Below are 19095 nucleotides of genomic sequence, written 5' to 3'. Positions count from 1 at the left end.
GCATTACACCGTGATAAATAGTCCAAGTTGATCCCGAAGGAACACGACCTTGAGGCTGCCACTGACATCATATCCAGAAGATAATAAAAAGTTGTTACATTTGTTGTCATCTAGTATATTCATGAATTGTGCTTCAATAACATGGTGGCCTCACATATTACTTGATAAATTTACATATAAAAGAATTATTGAGAAATATCTTCCCTTTAAGTTTTCTGTCTTTCAGAACTAGCACTATGATTAGATTATTGGGAACCAGTATCCTAGATAGGTAGATTCATAAGCGAATTTCTATGATCTTTAGAAGCAGCTAGGTGGCAGTACTCTAGCCAGAAGTCAGGAAGCTGTTACTGCTGTACTGATACTGTCATTCAGTTGTGTTGGACTCTTTGTGACTGACTCCAGGCCCCTTTATCCTCACTATTTCCCTAAGTTTGTCCAAGTTCATGTTCATTGTTTCCCTGACACTCTCTATCCACCTCCCTCCTCCCCTTGCACCTTTGAGTACCTGGCAAAGAGTGATTTGAGAAATGTTTGTTGAGTTAATTGAGACCATATCTACAACTGGATTAAACATGAATTTGGGATCGATTCTGAAAATGGACAGACCCAGGTATAGACGTTAGCAAACTTCAGGTTGAATCTGCAACACTAAATAAAGGTGATATACGATGTGTGCTTGCTAGCAAAGATACAAAAAGGGGATAAAAGTCTCTTCGTTCTATTCACTCTTCACATTGTTTAAATTGCTATTTCCCTAAAATCAGTAATATACATACTCCCCAGCTTCAATGTAGCAGAGAGGGAAAGGAAACCCATGATGTTATTTTTATGGTTCTACAATGTCTTTTCAGAAAGCACAAAGGGGAAACATAGTATCTTGTATGTATGTATACATGTTTAAAAAAAACTCTACAAATGATCTTTGAGATACATGATTTTTAGAACATTCTCTTTGTAGTATTGCATATTTAAGGTTTTTTTTAATTGGTTATTTCTACTTAGATCTATTTCTGAAATTTAATTATTTCTAAGAAGAAATGCCTAGGACACATCTTTTTTCTTAGAAAAAGGCAGGAATAGTAATCTAGAGAGCCAATCAGTTCATATTCCACAATAATGTCGTACCGGTGATGTTGAATGTTGAAACCTAGGAAACAAATGCTATCCTGAAGTCAGGTAGGCTTGGAAGTCTCAGGTTCAAGCAAATTATAACAAAAAATGAGCTAAAAATGATTTAGCAAGGGGAAAAGTCTTAGCTTAGATTGTTACGGAAACTAGGCTTAATTTTCAGTCTACTTACGTTTTTTTTCCATTCTGCAGTAGCAAACAATTTCAATTTATCCATAACAACAGTCAAAAAAGGAATTCATTTAATTAGTGATATGTAAAGACTTTTGCATAGAAAAAAGTTACAAAGTAATGCAAAAACCAAGACTAGGTACAGTATTTTTAAAACAAATATTTTAAAGTATATTTTGCATAATGTTTAACATTCTCATAATGTTTATTGCTTTCTCCACACAGCAGAGAAATCAAGTGCATAATACATGCTGTGTCTTTATTTTCCAAAACATAAAATCTCACGTGCTTGATTCAATGTATTAAGAGATTATTTTATGTCATAAAACAAAAGCAAACAAACAAACAAACCAGAACACCATTGTGTAGCACTATTTGTCTGGGTATGGACATAAAATAATTTACTGGCATCACATTGAATACATTCATCTTGGTTTGGAATCAAATGAAATTTGTGAATTTGGGAAAGAACTTAAAAAAAATAGTGCCTTTTCCTGATGCTCCCTACCCATCTTATCATCTGTTGCCCCAGAAATTACAATTCTCCCTCATAGGTAACAGAAAGATTTTGCATGTTATCAGGAGGCAATGAAAAGTATATATAATATATATAAAAATAGTCCAAATGCAACTAAATAAGTTAATTTAACATCTTACAAAGGAGTTTTTTTGTATTGGCATGAATGAAATATCCTCCAGTGGGCACTCAGTAGGCAGTTACATACATACAGGTGTACTAATAAAGAAGCACCATATATTAAGCCAATTTTTTAAAAAAGCGCCTGAAGGCTTGCAAGTGGTGCTGAATTGTTTGTTAATCCAAGCACTGATAGGATAATTGCTTATACCAATGCTACGTAAATGTCACCACTTGGCAAGTCTGTACAAGGAAAGTAAACTAGGTAAGATAAAACTAGGCCTTTCAACCTGAAAATTATTTCTCAGTAACCTCCTTTAGCTAAATAAATCTGTTGGTTTTAACAGTGCACTCTTCTCTGGAAATGTATCAGATGTCTGTAGCCTAATTCAGTACTCCCTCCCTTCTCATTCCTTAACCCATACCTCTCTACCTTCTTTTCTTGTGCAATGTTATTCCTTTATGAAGAAAATATTTCCTAGCTCAGGCACTTATGAAGCTTTAAATCATGTTTTGTTTTGTTTTTTCATCCAGCCTCAGGAGAATTCCATGGAGTATTTTCTTTCCTAACCCACAAACATGAAGATGTGGAGCTGGAAGATTATCTCTAGAATCAGTATATTTCCCTCATAAACTTTTAAATGGTTAAAAGAACGCAACATTTTCAAAAGCTCACTGACGTTGGTTAACAAGATGCCTAAAGCAAAAACAAAGAAGAAAACAGGTAATGTAATTTCTTCTTGTGAGACCTGTGTCTAAAAACAGTATTTTTTGTTTCTTGGTGGATTTTCAGGCATCTGTCATGGCTGCTACCTTCCGGGTGCAGGCCTTTAAGCTGACTCTGAAATGAAGGACATTCAGTTACTACTGCCAAAAGTCTAGTAGAAAGCTTCCAGGAAATATTAAAAAGCTCCAACTTCTGTCCCCCAAGGTCGGTAAGGTTTACTGTTTGTTCCACTGCCTGTCTGCTGGGGACTGGAAGTTGCTGACACAGATAAAGGTGGGCTGATGGCTGTTGCAGCTGCTACGGCTGCTGCTGCTGCATTTGGTGGGAGCATGGGGAATGCCCCGGCAAAGGAAAGGGGGAAGCTGTGAGCAGCTGCTGTGGCTGCTGCAGCAGCAGCATGGACGGTGGCGGAGAGGGACAGGAGAGAAGTGGAGAGAGGCGGAACACAGGGAGCCACGCTACCCGTGGAAGGCATTCGAAGTGCAGAGTCGGCATGAGCAAAAGTGGCTGTGAGAAGGGCTGAGCCGTGGGAAGGGGGAGGCACTTCTGATGCTGTGGACAGCCGACAAGGCGTGGTTTCTGAGGCATGCAGTCCATTTTGTTGAAGCAAGGCTGTAGGAAGATGATGAAAAGCAGCTGTCCAATGATGTGGATGTAAAGGGTGATGATGGTGGTGGGCCATGGAGCTAGTCATGGCGGCTGCCTCCCTCTGAGAAGCACAGGTACTGAGATGAGAAACAAGGCGAACTCTCAGGGGATCCGATGTGTCTAGACCTTCCACTGAGCTCAGATACCTTGCAACTTCAGTTAAGCATTCTCGGAATCCAATGCTCATGAAATCCATGGCCAGTGCATGGGCATCAAAATAACCTGAAAGATAGAATTGGGGAAGGAAAAAGAAAAAGGATGAGGGGGGAAAGAGTGAGAAAAGAGAAAGAAAAAATGGTGTGAGCAAATACTAGCTAATGTTCCACTTTGTCCTTGCTGAGATTTAGCTAGAACTTATTCCTTCTAAACACTTAAGACAGATATTTGTACTTTTAGTTTTATAGAAGTTTTTAAAAAGCATATTTGGTGTGTGACAAACTGTAGCAATATAGTATAACAGTTCCTGTGACCAAATATTACAGTGGAAAAAAATTAAGAATATTCATGTTTCAGACTCTTCAAAAAACATGTTGTCACTCTCTTCTTGTACTGTGGAGTGGAATTCCATGGTAGGCCTTTTCACAGTAATAGAGATCTAGAGTCTCCTGTCTCCTTTACACACAACATGAATCGAAGATTGAAAGGTCTGTCTATAGCATCCTACCCCTTTCTCTCTGGTGTTGGCCTTTATAACCTAGATACCAAACACCACATACATTTGGATAGTCTGGGTACTTTCCTTAGCAATTTCATTAGGATATTGTCTGCTCAGTAAAATTATAAGTGCATCTTGACACGTTGGATTACTTAAACAGGAAACCGAAAACATCTTGTCAGTGCTCCTCATGAAGAAAAGAGTTTCAGTGGAAACAAAATGAGGTTTTTTTGTGTGTAAGTCAGTTACTAATTTGAAGAGCTCTATAAATCAGTTTTCTACCAACCAGCACATGGCTGCTTAATGGTATAAGATACCTCATGGAATACTTAACTTCATTAAATTTTTGAATGCTGCTCATTCTTAAGCATATTCTATTTGGTACTTTTCCAAAAACAGTCTAATGAGTGGGTGTATATACACTCATACACACACCTGAAATTAGTCTTATAACTGGCTCAAAGGTGAGTCACACCATCATGAGATTTGGACCTTAGATCATCTATTCTAGCTCCCTTATTTTACAGATGAGAAAACTGAAGCCAAGAAGGACTAAATGATTTGCCAAAGTTCACATGGGGAGTAAGTTGGACTAGGCTTCAGCTTCTTTTTTTAAGTGACATTTTATTACTGATTTTTATATTCATAATTCTTCTTCATCCTGATAATGTCATCATAGTCCTAAGTCTACCCAGGTTCTTATCATGTCATGCCTGAAATGTGGTTCAGGTCCCATGATTAGTCACAGCTTCCAGTTTCTCTCTTCTACAAGTGACCTTCCATACACTTCCATACACCAGGTCTCCTATGGTGCACCTTTTATTTGCTGTTCCACTCCTCAAACTTTCAATGGTTTCCCATTTGCTATAGGATAAAACCCAGACTCCTTAGCCTGCTATTGAAGGCACTCCAGGAACTCAAATCTTCTAAGCATGGGAGGAAGAGGAAATAGTATAGTGCAGGGGTGGGGAACCTGTGGCCTCGAGGCCACATGTGGTTGTCTAAGTCCTTGGATGTAGCCTTTTGACCAAGTCCAAGGTTTATAGAACAAATTCTTTTATAAGGGGATTTGTTCTGTGAAGTCTGACTTCAGTTAAATGCCTGCACTTGAGGACCTAGAGGGCTACATGTGGCCTCAAGGCCTGGTATACTGGGTAGAACCTTGAACTTGGACTTAGGAAGACATGGAACAAGAAACTTACAAGCTATATGACCCTGAGTAAATAACTTAAATTCTCTATGCTACAGTTTCTTTACTTTAAAAAAATATATTTTTAATTTATGGAATAAAACAAGTGTTTCCATAACATAATATGATGAAAAAAAGATCACTGCACATGAAATTGCAAATCTATTATGTACAATTTGATGTTCCATTTAAATACATAATAAAATTATCATAGAAATTTCTTGTTTTCCTTTTTTCTTTCCTCCCTCACCCTCACCCTAGAGATGGCTACCATTAGACAGAAATATCTATCTACATACATATGTATGTAAATATGTATGTGTGTATGTATATATATACATATATTATATGTGAAATTATCCTATCATATTTCATCAGTTCTTTCTCTGGATGCAGACAGCAGTTTTCTTTATATATCCTTTATTTTAATTTGGGCATTTATAATAGTCAAAATAACTTATTTGCTCAAAATTGTTCTTAAAACAATATTGCTGTTACTGTATACAATGTTCTCTTGATTCTGCTCAATTTGTTCTTCAATATTTCATGTAACTCTTTCCATATTTTTCTAAAATCGCTGAACTCATCATTTCTCACAGCACAGTAGTATTCCATCACAATCACATACTATAGCCATTCCCCAAAAGATGGGCATCCCTGCAATTTCCAGTTCTTTGCCACCATAAAGATCTGCTATAAACATTTTAGAATGTACAGGTTTCCCCCCTTTCCATAATTATCTTCAGAAATAGACCAAGCAGTGGTATTGCTGGGTTAAAGGTTATAGGCAGTTGAATAACTCTGTGAGCACAATTCCAGATTGCTCTCCAAAATGGTTGGATCAGTTCACAATTCCACCAAAAATGAATTAGTTTCTATACCTCTTAAAAAATGAGAAAGGCTAAACTCAATGCCCTCTAAAGACTCCTTCTAAAACCTATGATCCCATGAACGTAAAAGTCATCATTCTTCCTATGATACCACAGTTAATGTAAAACTATCCCTTTATCAGAATATAATAACATAATATATGGTAAGTAGAATAAATTACATATGTAGGGGAAAATAGAGGCAATGTGAGTTGATAGAGTGCTAGGTATGGAGTCAGAAAGGCCTGGGTTCAAATTATCTCCAAATATACTTTCTAGCTATGTTACCCTGGGCAAATCATTTAACCTCAATGAACCTCAAAACACATTCCTAGAACTTAAGGTTTTAGATAAATTGTGATCAGGGTTGATGAAGGGAGTTCTCACACTGGGAGTTCTACCCACTGATGAAATCACAGCTCTCTTACATATCTGCATATACAGAGAAAAACAAGATTAGCGGACAACGATAGATAAATATGGGGGTAAGTTCACTACTTTGTTTCAAAGAGTAATCTTTAGAATTTGGGAGTCCATGAAAAGAACATGAGCTCTGGAGCTAGAGAACCCAGGTTCAAATTTCATCTCTGTTGTCAATTACTTGTGTGACATCAGCTACCTCTAAAAAAATGAAGAGTGGGAATAGTCCTTTCTAGTTCTAGAGCTATGATCCTAGTATGTAGTAGTATTTTCTCTCTAATATGATTTAATGCCATTTCTAGTTATTTTTTTGCCCTTTGGATGAAATCTTTTCATGAACCTATTTGCATATGTATACATGTATGTATGTATGTAAGAGATAATGTAATGACACATAATTGTCATCTTTTATAACTACTTAGCAGGGAAGAAATCCTTTGTGGCTTCTGTTATATATGTCAATTACTAGAAAGGTCCTAAATGACCACTTTTCAGGGATGCAGTAGAATAAATTTTTGTCCAGGTACAGATTGGACTAGATGTCCTCTAAGGTCCCTTCTGATTCTGACATTCTGTGACCATCATAATATTCGATAGCCAAAACAATTTGGAAGACAGTTGTGCCATGTATTAAAAATTCTATACTTAGAATTACAAGTCTGGAAGTCTTGGAAACATATTTCGAGGTAAAAATAGATCCACCAAAAACAATGTATGCCTAATAAATCCAGGGGTGGGGAACTGGCAGCCTCCAGGCCACATGTGGCCCTCTAGGTCCTCGAGTATGACCCTTTGACTGAATCAGTCACAGGCCCTGAGGCTGCAGGTTCTCCATCCCTGAATTAGGCAAACTGAAAGGTGTTAGATAAGTACAAAAAAACCACTATGATTAACCCTAACATATTAATAATGCTGTTAACAAATTACATTAGATCAGGAAGCAAAGATATTTCTGAAATCGAAGACCCCTCAATGGAAAGTGCAATATCTTCTAAGTTCTCCTGTTAATGAAGTCTGAAGGTGTAATCTCCCAAAGCAGTAAGATCAGAGGCAAGGGAATGAAGTATTATTTTCATGAGACACAGCCCAAATGGCTTCAGAAACATTACTCAGCCTGTTCATTGCTACAAAGGAAATAGAAGATGGGCCAATACAATTTATCCCAGACACTCGCAGAAAATTTTCCTTTGTAGCCATAAACTAAACATATTTTAGCACCCTACTTTATTATGTAACTTATAGACCTGAGTAGTTTGCTGTTTCTTAATGTTAATTAAAAAATACCAATGCCAAATGCAGACAGAAGTAAAAAAAAGTTGTTAAAAAAATAAATTATAATCTAGCCACAGCCCACAGCTGAAAACCTTTGACAAAGGATGTTCTATTGACTAAGAGACATGATAACCGCATATTTCTTCCCCAAGCCTTTATGCATCATCTACCTAAGTATTTTTTAAATTACCTACCGGGAACAGACAGTAAGACCTTTTTTTTTTTTTTTTAAAAAAAATGAATGTTCTCTCTTAAGGCCAACTTCAGAACTCTCTGAATAGCTGAGAATAGCCCCTGGGCTAAGACTCAAAATGATAAACCATTCAAATATAAGAAAGCCAATCACATTTCAAGGAAGTGCAGCTGGTATTTACTTTTGTATTGTGGTGATCTGTGATTTTATTCTACTTATCCTCCAACTAGACTTGCAATCTCCTTGAAGGCAGGATTTCATTTCATCTAAATCCTGCATTTTTCCTGGTATCTAGCATTGTGCTCTGTGCACAGTGAGGGTTTTAATGAGCTGAGAAGAGGATAGAAGAGGCTCAATTTCAAATTTTTTACCTAACAAAAGAAATGGAAGTACAAGAAATTTCTAACAACAGTTACCTTTGTACCCAACATTTCTTAGAATCTGTATGAAACAAGGAAATATACTCTTTTATAATCTAAGTTCACAGGATCATAGATCTAAATCTGAGAGGAGCCTTAGAGGTCATGTAATCAACCTCTTCATTTTACTGATAGAAAGTGACTTGCCCAAGGTCACACAGGTACTAAGTAAGGGTTCATGTTCAGCTACTTTTAACTCCTAGTTCCCAGATCTTTCCACTAAACTCAGTGGCTTCCCTGGCTTCTACCAGAGATTACCAGAGATTTCAAACAGAGGCTGAAAAAAAAAAGTCCCTTTTAGTCTGGCCCTATTAAGGCCCTATCTGACCTTAATAGGGCCAGACTGTTCATCTGCAAAAATAAAGTTAGGAGGAACCTCAGAAGTCCTTAGTCAGACCCCTATTAAAAGCATGATTCCTCCGTGTAACGTTCCTGATAAGCAGTTATGGAGCCTCTGCTTGAACAGCGACAAAGACAGGACATGTCTTACATTTCTGGCTTACATTTTCATAAAACAGAAATCAGGGTTTTATTCATTCTGTCTAAATTTAGTAATAACAATACTACTTATATGGTGCTTACTACGTACCAGGCACTGAGCTAAGTCTTATGTGATTCTCATGACAACCCTGGGAAGTAGGTGAAATTAATTATCCTCATTTTACAGATAAGAAAACTGAGGCAAAGAGAGGTTAAGTGACTTGCCCAGGGTCACAACTAGTGTCTGAGGTCGGGTCTTATTTTTACAATTATCTAGCACTTCACAGTTTGCAAAGGCTTCTGGTCCACAACAACTCAGTGAGGTGGGTAGTACAGTTGCTTTTACTGCTATTTTAAGTGAGTTATCTTTGTCACACAGTAAGTGGTATAATAGGACTAAACCCAGGCTTCCTCACTAACTGTTGTTCAATGTCCTTTACAGTTACATCAATCAGTATTTGGGAGGGTAAGGTCTGAGGAAAATCACACTGCATGAGTGTTCCCTACATAATTTTATAAGGTGGTTGAAATAAACATTAAGAACATCTTTTAAGAGCAAGCAGTCATACAAAGGCTACATATAAAACCTGAGGGATGTACATGTAAGGGAATTGAAGTGTTTATAGGCCTGCTGTCCTTTAGGAAGTGCATTTTAGGTCTTTAAAAAAAAGAGATCCATAACTGATAGAAGTATTTCCTTCTCATCTTTCCACTACCTTCATTAAACCACTGCCCAGCCTATTCCCCATAGTACCTAAATCTGGGACCTGGAATCTGGGGATAGTTATTTCCATTAATTGTGTGAAATACAGAGGTTTATTATCAGTTATTTAAAATAGCTTTCTGCGCCCCTCCACCCTTTACCAAACAAAAGCTATGCAAAACAACAAAAAATTTTCACTTCCTTACAGATACCAACTTTATACCAACTTCTAGCACTGGTTTTGGTGCAGCCTAATGGTTGTCTCCAACCTCCTGTTTATGTTTGGATGTTTGTGTGTTTGTTTTGTCTCCCAGTGCAGATTTCAGTGCTCTTCTGAAGCCCCAAACAAATCTCTGACTGGGCTGCCTGTGAATGAAGCCTTTACTCCCACAGTGTTATGAAAGCAAACACAAGCCCAGGGTCAAGTGTTTCTTTTGTTCCAGCAGTCCTTTCCCACGAGTTTAATCCTGCCATTAGCATTGATTTCCACTGCTTTAATCTGGGACCGCCTATCCTAGCATGTTTAAGAACTGTTCAGCTCTGGGTTTGTGAGATTTAAATAAAAAAAAAAAGGACAGAGAAAATAACTTACTTTTACCTCCTGTTGCTTGAAGCATCTTCAAATGATCTACTGTCATTTGTAGTATTTCTGCTTTTTCCAATTTTGCAGACCCCTAGAAGAAAATAAAAAAGCCTTACAAATCCTCTAGGTTCTAATTTAGTATACTTTTCATTGAACTTAATGTTATGGTTTTAATTTTCCTTGATATCACAGCATTATTAGTTGAATTTCTTCCCAAAATATATCTCAGATGCCCATCAGACTTCACTGAATAGCTGCAACTATTCATACTATGCCATAGCTTGTAATACTTATCAAATCTACTTTTAAAGAATTATTGGAGGTCTAATAAAATAATTGATCTTATAAAAGATTTTCAGAACCTGGAAAAACTTACATGAACGAATGCTAAGTGAAGTGAGGAGAATATTGTACACAGTAACAGCAACATTGTGAAATGATTGACTTTGATAGACTTAGCTCTTCTCAGCAATGTAAGGATCTAAGACAATTCCAAAATACTCATGATAGAAAATGCTATCCATACCCAGAGAAGGAACTATGGAGTCTGAATACAGATAGAAGCACACTATTTGCACTTTTTTTCTTTGTTTCTTCTTTCTCATGGTTCCTCCCATTGGTTCTAATTCTTTGCAAAATGACTAATGTGAAAATATGTTTAATGTGAATGTATATGTAAAGCCTATATCAGATTGCATGCTATCTTGAGGAAGGGGGAGGAGAAGAAAATTTAGAAGTCAAAACCTCAGGGAAGTGAATGTTGAAAATTAAGAGTAAATTAATTTGAAAAAAAATATATGATCACCTCATGAAATATAAAAAAAAATAAAAGGTTTTCAGGTAAACTTATAGTGTCATATGTCTTTATGTGAATTGAAAACTGTACAATTATACAGGATAAAAAGCTTTGCATCTATTTTTCATCTTGGGAAAAATGTCCTTTGCCTTACTATGCATGTTAAAATATTATAGGATATTGCAGACTTATTGATTATTATATGATATAAAGTATACATGATTTTAATGACTTTGTCCTTAAAACTGATTTTTTAAAAAATAAGCTTTTAAAGGGAAAATGATTTTGCCATTAAAGTAATCCACTAGTTCATCATAAGCAAAGTCCCTCGCTGGATGAAAGAAAAAAACCAAAAAACCCAAACCAAAAAACAAAAGCCGCAACCCTTTTCAGTTTTGACCAGCAGGTGTCAGTCTGTGTATCAATATCCAAAAGATGGGAGGAAAACTCAAGTTCTACTCTGGATATTTTAAATTCTTAATGATCTTTGAATCATTTTTTAAAAGTTGTGATGGTTTCTCTAAAATTGAATTAGAAATACTTCCCCACCCATTTTACTTTGCTTTGTTAATTTATTTGTATATATGTCCTCTTGATTAGACTGTGAGCTCCTTCATAGAGGAGGAACCTTAGACATTTAAAAATGTTGAAATTATTTCCTTGTAAAGATAGCTATGAAAAGTCACTGGAACACACAGATATCTCTTAAGGCTGCTTGACTGGCCAGCAAAAGCTGAATGGATAATGGATAATATATTAAATTCTTATGTTTTCAAAACAGAGTCTAAGATTTGGTTTCGATTTCTAAACTTTACTTGTTTTAAATGGATAGTACCAAAACTCAGCCTATAGTGAGGGTCCCCCAGTTACTTATTTCCATGAAAGAATACTCTTCTAATCATACTATGACAAGTTCTAACTCTCTGTTCTTGGTAACCAAACTCTGCAAATGTGAGACCCATGTGTTTATAATAACTTACTGCTAGAGAACAGAGGTTTGTTTTTTAAAGCTTAAGTTGTTTTAAGTCAATATTTAAGAAAAATCTAACAAACCAAAAAAATTCCTAAACCAAGTGATCCTAATAACTGTGGACAGACTTTCAGTAATCAGAACATTTTTAAAAAGCATTGATAATTGATATTTTAATAACAGCATAGAGGGATTCAAAGCATTCCTCATCAAAAATTACTTTTATATTTTAGTTACTTTTCCCCTTATGGAAAGACTCACGATATAGAATGAGTGTCTTTTCGGTAACTTTTCCTCTGTTAAGAATTTATAATTAATTGTGTATTACATGTTGTACTTTTTCTCAGTGTTAATCTTTTCCATAGAGACGGTACAAGTAGTTTCACTGAGAGTGACTAATAACTCAAAACTGCAGTTTCTGGGTATTTTCCAAGGGCTTTGTAGGGGTTGTATTATAATGTTTGTGGTGTTCATGAAGTAAACAATAAAATGGAACAAATAACTGTTGTCTCATAACTCAATTGAAAATATTTCCCTCATATGTTTCTGTCCTTTGAAGGATGCTCTCTTGTATCTGTGCTGCCAAGAGACTTGTATAGGTAGTTGAAATATGACTTTTCTTGAGCCCTGAAGCAAGCAACTTTGAAACTGACCAGCTCTCTACTTTCTTACTTGTGCAAAGGGCTTTTTATTTTTCAAAGGTGTATTTCTATTCTGAGCATGGTTAATTACATGGTCAATTCTGACCATACCAGACTTTTAAAAGGATGCTTCAAATCAAATAGGCTAATAACAAGGCATTAAAATGAAAGTAAATGGCTTGGTAAATGAGTTTATACTTTAAGATTGTGGGTTAGATATGCTATTTCTGAGATTGCTGTCTTTTTTAATAAGAAAAAGTGTTTAAATAAAAAAACAATTTGAGACAGAAGCGTAATTTACATTTCATTCTTTTTTGAAGCATACTGCATGCAGTACATTTTTAAACAAAACCACTACTGGTATTCATAGAAAGAACAGAGAAAGCATGAACACTCTTACCCTTAAGGGAAAAAGAAGCAAAAGAATGGAAATGCTTTTCGGCTTCATGACGGATTATGTTTTTAATAGTTTTGCCACAACAAAGCATTTTATTGAAATGGCTCCTTTATGCCAGATCAGGACACATACACTATTATTTTAATGAGCTTTAACAAGAACCCACATTACCAGATGAGAGAATCTGTGTGTGTGAGAGAGTACTATACACAAATTTTAAGGGGGGTGGTGGTGGTGGAAGCAACTTACTTGTTTTTCAAAAGCGGTTGGCACAAGTCTTCTTAACTCAGATAAACTGTTATTTATCCGATCACGACGCCTTTTCTCTATAATCTATCCCAAAGGAAAAAAAAAACACAAGAAAGTTTATGAATGCACAAATAGTGAAATTACGCATAGTGGAAAGATACAATGTTACATGTTAGACTGATTTCATGAAATCAAAGAAAGAGGGAAAGAAACAGTACACATACCCCTCTTCTTTTCTTTCTGGCCATAATCTGAGATGTTGTTGTCGGAGAATTTGATCGAATCACAGAGCCTGTACTTTGCCTATGAAACAGTAAGAATGTGTCAGGTGCTACATAACACAATGATTGTTCCTTGTGGGTACCTGATGCCACCTATTAAATATTCAGCGATTACACTACTCCCCTAAGTGTTTGGTCCTGTATTCTTAACTCTTCCTTCACTTCTACCACATTTTGCTTTTTAGGCTTCTGGTCTCTCTCTAGGTTCGAGTTACATCTTTTAATTGATAGTCTTGGCCATAAGAGAACACTGTTTTGAGTCTCTATCCATAACTCATTGAAACAATTATGGAAAGACAGTGAAAAGTATGTAGGTTTAGAAGTTCTACTTAGATTTTTTCCCCAAAAGCCAGCTAATCTCTGAGAGCATTTCCCTCTCTGGCACTGCATAAAGCAAAGCTATTTTAAAATAAAGGTCACATTAAAGTCTTGCTATCAAACAGATAGTCTGGTCATGTGTCACTAGCATTCTCCTTAGACACAATTATTAAAATAAACAAAAGCTTTCTTATTTTACTTCTTAGTACAAGGAAAACTAAACTTTGATATGTACCTAATTCCCAGAATACTATGAATCAAATAAGTTAACACACATGCATCAGACTAAAGGGGAATGGCCAGGTAAATCTGCTTTACTCTGAAAATGAATCTGAGCCCTGTAATTGTAAGCCTTCCAGTCTACAAATCTAGGTTTAAACCTACCTATAAAGTCTAGGAACTGCATCCTTGAGCTCACTGTCTCATTCATTTTGTAATAATTTCATAATGTACCAGGATTATGCATCCTATGTTCATGAATTTGCTGTTTTTATTATTTGTAGTTTTCTTTCAGAAATGATGGTTAGCATTGCTATCTCAGAATTCCACTGTAACTAGCCCCCCCCTTTCCTTTTCACCCCCACCTCAAACATTCCTCCTTTTCTTCAATGTCTTCTACACCTTCAGCCTCATGTTTGAGCTATGACATACTGCGCTTTGGGAAACACTTAACTATAGATAAGATAGATCAGCAGTTTTCAAAGTTTTTAATCTCAGGACCTTTTTATACTACAAAATTATTGAGGACTCCCAAAAGCTTTTATTTATAGGGGTTATCTATCCATGTTTACTAGAAATTAAAATATCATTAAAATATCTTGCATTATTATGAAATAAGTTTTGACCTCAAAGACCCCTGGGTCCTCAGATCATACTTTGAGATCTACTGGGACAGAACAGTGACTGCTGTGAAAATACCAAAGAAAAGTAATTTTCAAAAGGCAAGAATCCTGACCTCTGAATGACACTTAGTTGAAGGTAAATAATTTAACAGCTCCTGGGAATGCTAATTAGAAGCAATTATAACTTGACCTGTATTGGCACTAAAATGCCAGGTAACTCTGTCATGTGAAGTGGTGATTTGTTTTCTACTAACATGACCCAACTAATAATCATGCTGATACCAGAGTGAAAACGATGATGCCTGAAAGCGCCCTTACAATAGAAGGTCATTTCATTTCTGGATTGCCAAAGTCACATACACTTATTCCACAAAGCGCCACCTAGCCATTCTGGACATTATAAAATCCTCTCAAAAATTCTAGTGAACATTTTTAACTCTTCAGTGAAAAGAGAAAAAATGAAACTATTCTGTTTTTCCTGCTCCTACAGTCCCGTTTTCGAAAGGCTCCAGATTAGACCTTCGGGAGCTGAGACACCTGAAGTTTGCCTAGTCCTTTGCAAAGTCACTAGTGGGGTATGACAGCTGACTGTGCTACAGGTGATCCATAGCCTCAGAAGTTAATGGCTCATGATTAAGTCTCTCACAACCACAAGCATATTTCAGAACGTCTTACCTCTCTCGTGTTCCACCCCACCCCCAAAGGATTAAAACCCCACAAAATCCTCAAAAACAATACAGTGCCCCAGAAAACTCCCTAATACCACTACTCAAGTAAACCGGGAAGGCTTCACAGGCAAACGTTTTCTGGTCTCCTCCACGATGCCCGGGAGGTATTCTCCCCGAGATTTCGCAAGAGATGCTCACCCACATTAGGAGTTTCCCACTAAGCCTTTGCCACGCTGGAAGGTTAAGGGACCATCTGGGTCTCTCTTCGCCCCGCTCCAGCCACCCCTAGAACAACTCCCATGAGGAGAAACCCCTTACCGGCTCCCTACCCCCGGAGCTACTCACACTCACCCCGAGTAATTGTTTTCGCTTCCCACGTCTATCGTCTCATCCATGTCGCTGTCTGAGGTAGTTTCCTCACAAGGTCGCTTCATCTTGGGAACCCGGGGGATGCACAAGGCCAGCTAATGAGGAATAAATACCAACCCGGGTGCTTTTCTTTTTCTCCTCTCCCCCCCACCCCTCCCCTCCGTGGTCTGCAGCGTAGCGCAGAGCCTGGCGAGCGCTGCACGACGGCGGCGGCTGCAGCGGTCTGTTCCTGCTTGCTCTTTCCCACGCTGCAGTCCCTACCTCCAGCAAGCGCAAGTGCCCAGTCTCCAGGCACGCCCCCTTCCCCCCCGCGTTCTGTCCCGGGTGTAACCCCATCCTCCCCCCTCCCCCGCAGCTGGCTCCCCCGAAGGCGCTGCCTATTGGACCGAAAAGCTCCTGATGGGCAGCATCAGCCCGCCCCCTCACGGAGTCGGGAGCGCTCGAGATTGGCTGGTAGCTGAGAGGCGATCTGGGCGGGAGGGGGCCAGGGGGATCGGAGGAGGGGTGTCCTTAGCGAAAGCCTAGAGCCAGTGGGTAGTTTCCAAGCGTGGGAAAGCAGCCGCTGTACCTCCGGTCCCTGGGAGCTGCGGGCGGGGAAAGGCGCAGTTGGGTCGACCCCGTGGCGAGTGTTACCGCATTTCTCAGCTCGATGTAGGGAAGTTGTGCTGACGCCGAGACTGAGGATCAGGTGTTGAGTGCTAGACTTTTGGTTTCGGCAACCCTCTCCCCCCCACCACCCCCAGCCCCGCCCCGGTCACTTTCCGTCCCAAACAAAGTTTTTGGGCTACGTTTAAAGAACAACCTCAAACTCGTGGCTGTGTGTGTGTATGTGTGTCTGTGTCTGTGTGTGCGCGCGCGCGTTTGGCAGGAGTTGTAGTAAAAGGGAGACTGCCCCTCTGGGCTTTTCCCCTCTCTGGATCCGTGCTTCCAAAGTTCATATGATCCCTGTCTCATAAAGTAGACTTTTTATCCTCCTGTTCTCTTAAAACTTTTCTATCAGAGATTCGTTTTTTTCTCTCTCTTTCTCCCTCAATTTCCACTGCTTCTCCAGCGCAGAATATTTGGGAACATAGGGTTCGTTCAAAGGAGACTGGAATCCAGATTTCCTGAAAGGGTCGGAAGAGCTACAACGACATAGAATAGTTCGATTTCTTCCTTAACTCTATTTCCACGTCTTTTTTTTTTTAAAAGCACCTAATTATGTGTGATTCCTCCACTTTTAGTTTTGGGATTGCATTTTCATTTCCCTGCCGTGGGGGCTAAGGTATAAGCAAACTGGAAGGTGACCCTAAGTGATGTGCCTGTACCTAGAGACAAGGAGAACTGAGGAAACTAGATGAATAATTCAGGATTTACCTCGAGCCAGAAAAATTCAAATACTTGGACCTAGAAAAGTTTTGGAAATTTGATTTTGCTTGTACATTCACATAGTTGTCTCAATTTTCCGTAACAGCGGGCAGGCAAGTCACAGAATAAAGGTTTTGGGAGAATCGAGCAATAGGAATGGGGGAAAAGCAGTGTCTGTGAACTTAATATTTAAAGCGAATTTTTTAGTCAGTTTTTAAAAATCACTTTCTAAGGCTCCGCTCCAGTTTCTTCCACATTTTCTAAAACTTTATTTTTGAAAGAAATTTTAAACTGCACTTTTTAAGTACTGAAAATACTGTTTAAACTGGCTACACGACTTTGCGTATAGAACGGCTGAGACCCAGCCGACCGAAGGTTAGCCTTCTGGTTCCCCCGCCTTCTCTATTTCAGATCCTAGGCGTTACCGCCCTAAAGCTAAATTTTTGCTTTTTGCCTATAGGCTGTCCTGAGCTGCAAAATGAAGCTCTTCAGAGCCCTTAAAATCCAACCACAGAAACAAAACTTAGACCGCCACTGAGAAAAAATAAATTAACTAATCCTCTCCTAGATCTCATCAGAAATCAGACTTTAGATTTTTCCCTTTGAATTCCATTCTTCCCAGGATAACAGCCTCAGGTGTTCCCTTGACCCATCCACAATTCCAACCTAAACTAGAAGGTAGAAGAGAAGAGCAACTAGAGAAAGCCAGAGAGAGAAGACTGAGGCCAGACAATCTGAAAAAGCTTCGGCTGGGGAAGCGATGAGAAGGAGATACGAACTGGGGACGGGGAGGACTTGCCCTAGCAGGAAAGAAGCCCGTGGCTTATTCTGGTTGAATAGAGAGAGGATCGACTGCTTTAGGGTGAAGCTGTCTTTAAAAACAAACGAACAAAAACAAATCAAAACCAAAAAGCCCCCCAAAAACCCTTCTTACCACATCGCCCTCCTTTCTTTTGTATCAAGCCCACGGTGGAGCTCTCTCTAACCGTGTGAACAGAAATCTGACCCTTTTCATCCTGACTTTTGAAATGTAACCTGCCCAGAGGACAGAGCCTGGGCGGGTGGGAGGGGGGGGGGGAGGGGGAGGGATCGGGGAGGTGCAGGAGGGAAAGGGCCGGGGGATGGGGCGGGGAGAAAGGGGTCAGAACCTGTAGAGTGGGAAGGGGACGGGAAAGGGAGAGAGGAAGCACAAAGGACCCTAGAAAGGCAGGGACTGGGGCACTCGAGTTGTGTGTGTGTTCAGAAGTCAAGTACCAAACTTTCTCTTTTGTACGGCCTGTAATTCTGTTCAGTAACTAAGCTTTGGGGTATACATATAATTGCGTGGGGATAGAGATGTCCAGAAACTTCGGGCGGCCTTGAGCCTTCAACTTCTTCTGCCCGCTCCTCTTCTCCACTTTCTCAAAGTGGGTGCGGCTGTTCTTAGGGTACCGTAAACTAACCAAGGCTACTTGGGCTGTACTCCTCTTCCTTCCCTCCCACCTAGATCCAGTCAGATTATCCACTCCCCACCCCCAACCCCCAGTAGCCTCCCCCTCCTTTTCCCCACCCCTAGGAAAAGTGTCGGGGAAATACTGCCACGAGGCTCCAGGCGGCCAAGTGAAATGCGTCCACTACCCAGGGAGTGTCAGTGCTCGATGATCCGCGAACTAGACACGTCTGATCTTTGATGCCTTAGGCTGCGGCGGCGGCGGCGGCGGCTCTGGTGGGGACTAGGCTGATCCTGGCGGCGCCTGCCTCGGAGGATCGGGAAGGATCTGGTGTGTTCCCATTGTAAATACCTGGTCTGCCTCGTTGCCCACGCGTCTGACCTGTTGAAAACCAGTAGACTGCACCACCTTTTCTAAAAATACATACACACAAACCCCCAAACTAATATCAACTGGTTGGTAAGACAGGAGGGTGCAATCTGGAGGTGGTGTTCACCTTAAGTAACCAGGAGCGACTCATTTCTAAAATGACCAAAGTGGGGTCGGGGCGAGAATCACTTTAAATAAAAAATAACTGTTAAGCAAACGTCTCTACTACTATCTAGTCTAGATACTGTACATGCAAACACCAGGACAGTTCGCTTGCAAGAAAACAGCGACTATTAAAAACCTGTTCTAGGGTCACCCTTT

The 19095-nt window shown here is 39.1% G+C and overlaps 1 protein-coding gene across 2 annotated transcripts; it reads right to left on the bottom strand.

Annotated features, from left to right (window-relative positions):
* Positions 1–1351: 1351 nt before the first annotated feature.
* On the bottom strand, positions 1352–18001 carry HEY2 (hes related family bHLH transcription factor with YRPW motif 2). 2 transcript variants are annotated; one of them, XM_072643222.1, is made up of 7 exons: positions 17910–18001; positions 16197–16305; positions 15611–15723; positions 13375–13453; positions 13151–13234; positions 10107–10188; positions 1352–3536 (listed from the first exon to the last, which is right to left on the bottom strand). In XM_072643222.1, exons 1-7 carry the CDS (start codon positions 17912–17914, stop codon positions 2842–2844), a joined length of 1167 nt encoding a protein of 388 aa, XP_072499323.1. In that variant the 5' UTR covers positions 17915–18001; the 3' UTR covers positions 1352–2841. The 2 variants fall into 2 exon arrangements, with proteins under 2 accessions (XP_072499323.1, XP_072499324.1); XM_072643223.1 differs by lacking the exon at positions 16197–16305 and having other exon boundaries at positions 17910–17996.
* Between the last annotated feature and the right edge of the window lie 1094 nt (positions 18002–19095).

Source organism: Notamacropus eugenii, chromosome 2 (assembly GCF_028372415.1).
Source record: "Notamacropus eugenii isolate mMacEug1 chromosome 2, mMacEug1.pri_v2, whole genome shotgun sequence".
NCBI lineage: Eukaryota > Metazoa > Chordata > Mammalia > Diprotodontia > Macropodidae > Notamacropus > Notamacropus eugenii.
This window is presented reverse-complemented; position numbering and strand designations above follow the sequence as displayed.

Excerpts from the sequence above, each read along its gene's own strand:
- HEY2 (XM_072643222.1), bottom strand. Across the intron at positions 15,724-16,196 it reads GCAGCTCCCAGGGACCGGAG|CTGGCCTTGTGCATCCCCCG; the intron begins GTACAGCGGCTG and ends ATTCCTCATTAG. Across the intron at positions 13,454-15,610 it reads AGCGAAAACAATTACTCGGG|GCAAAGTACAGGCTCTGTGA; the intron begins GTGAGTGTGAGT and ends ACTGTTTCATAG.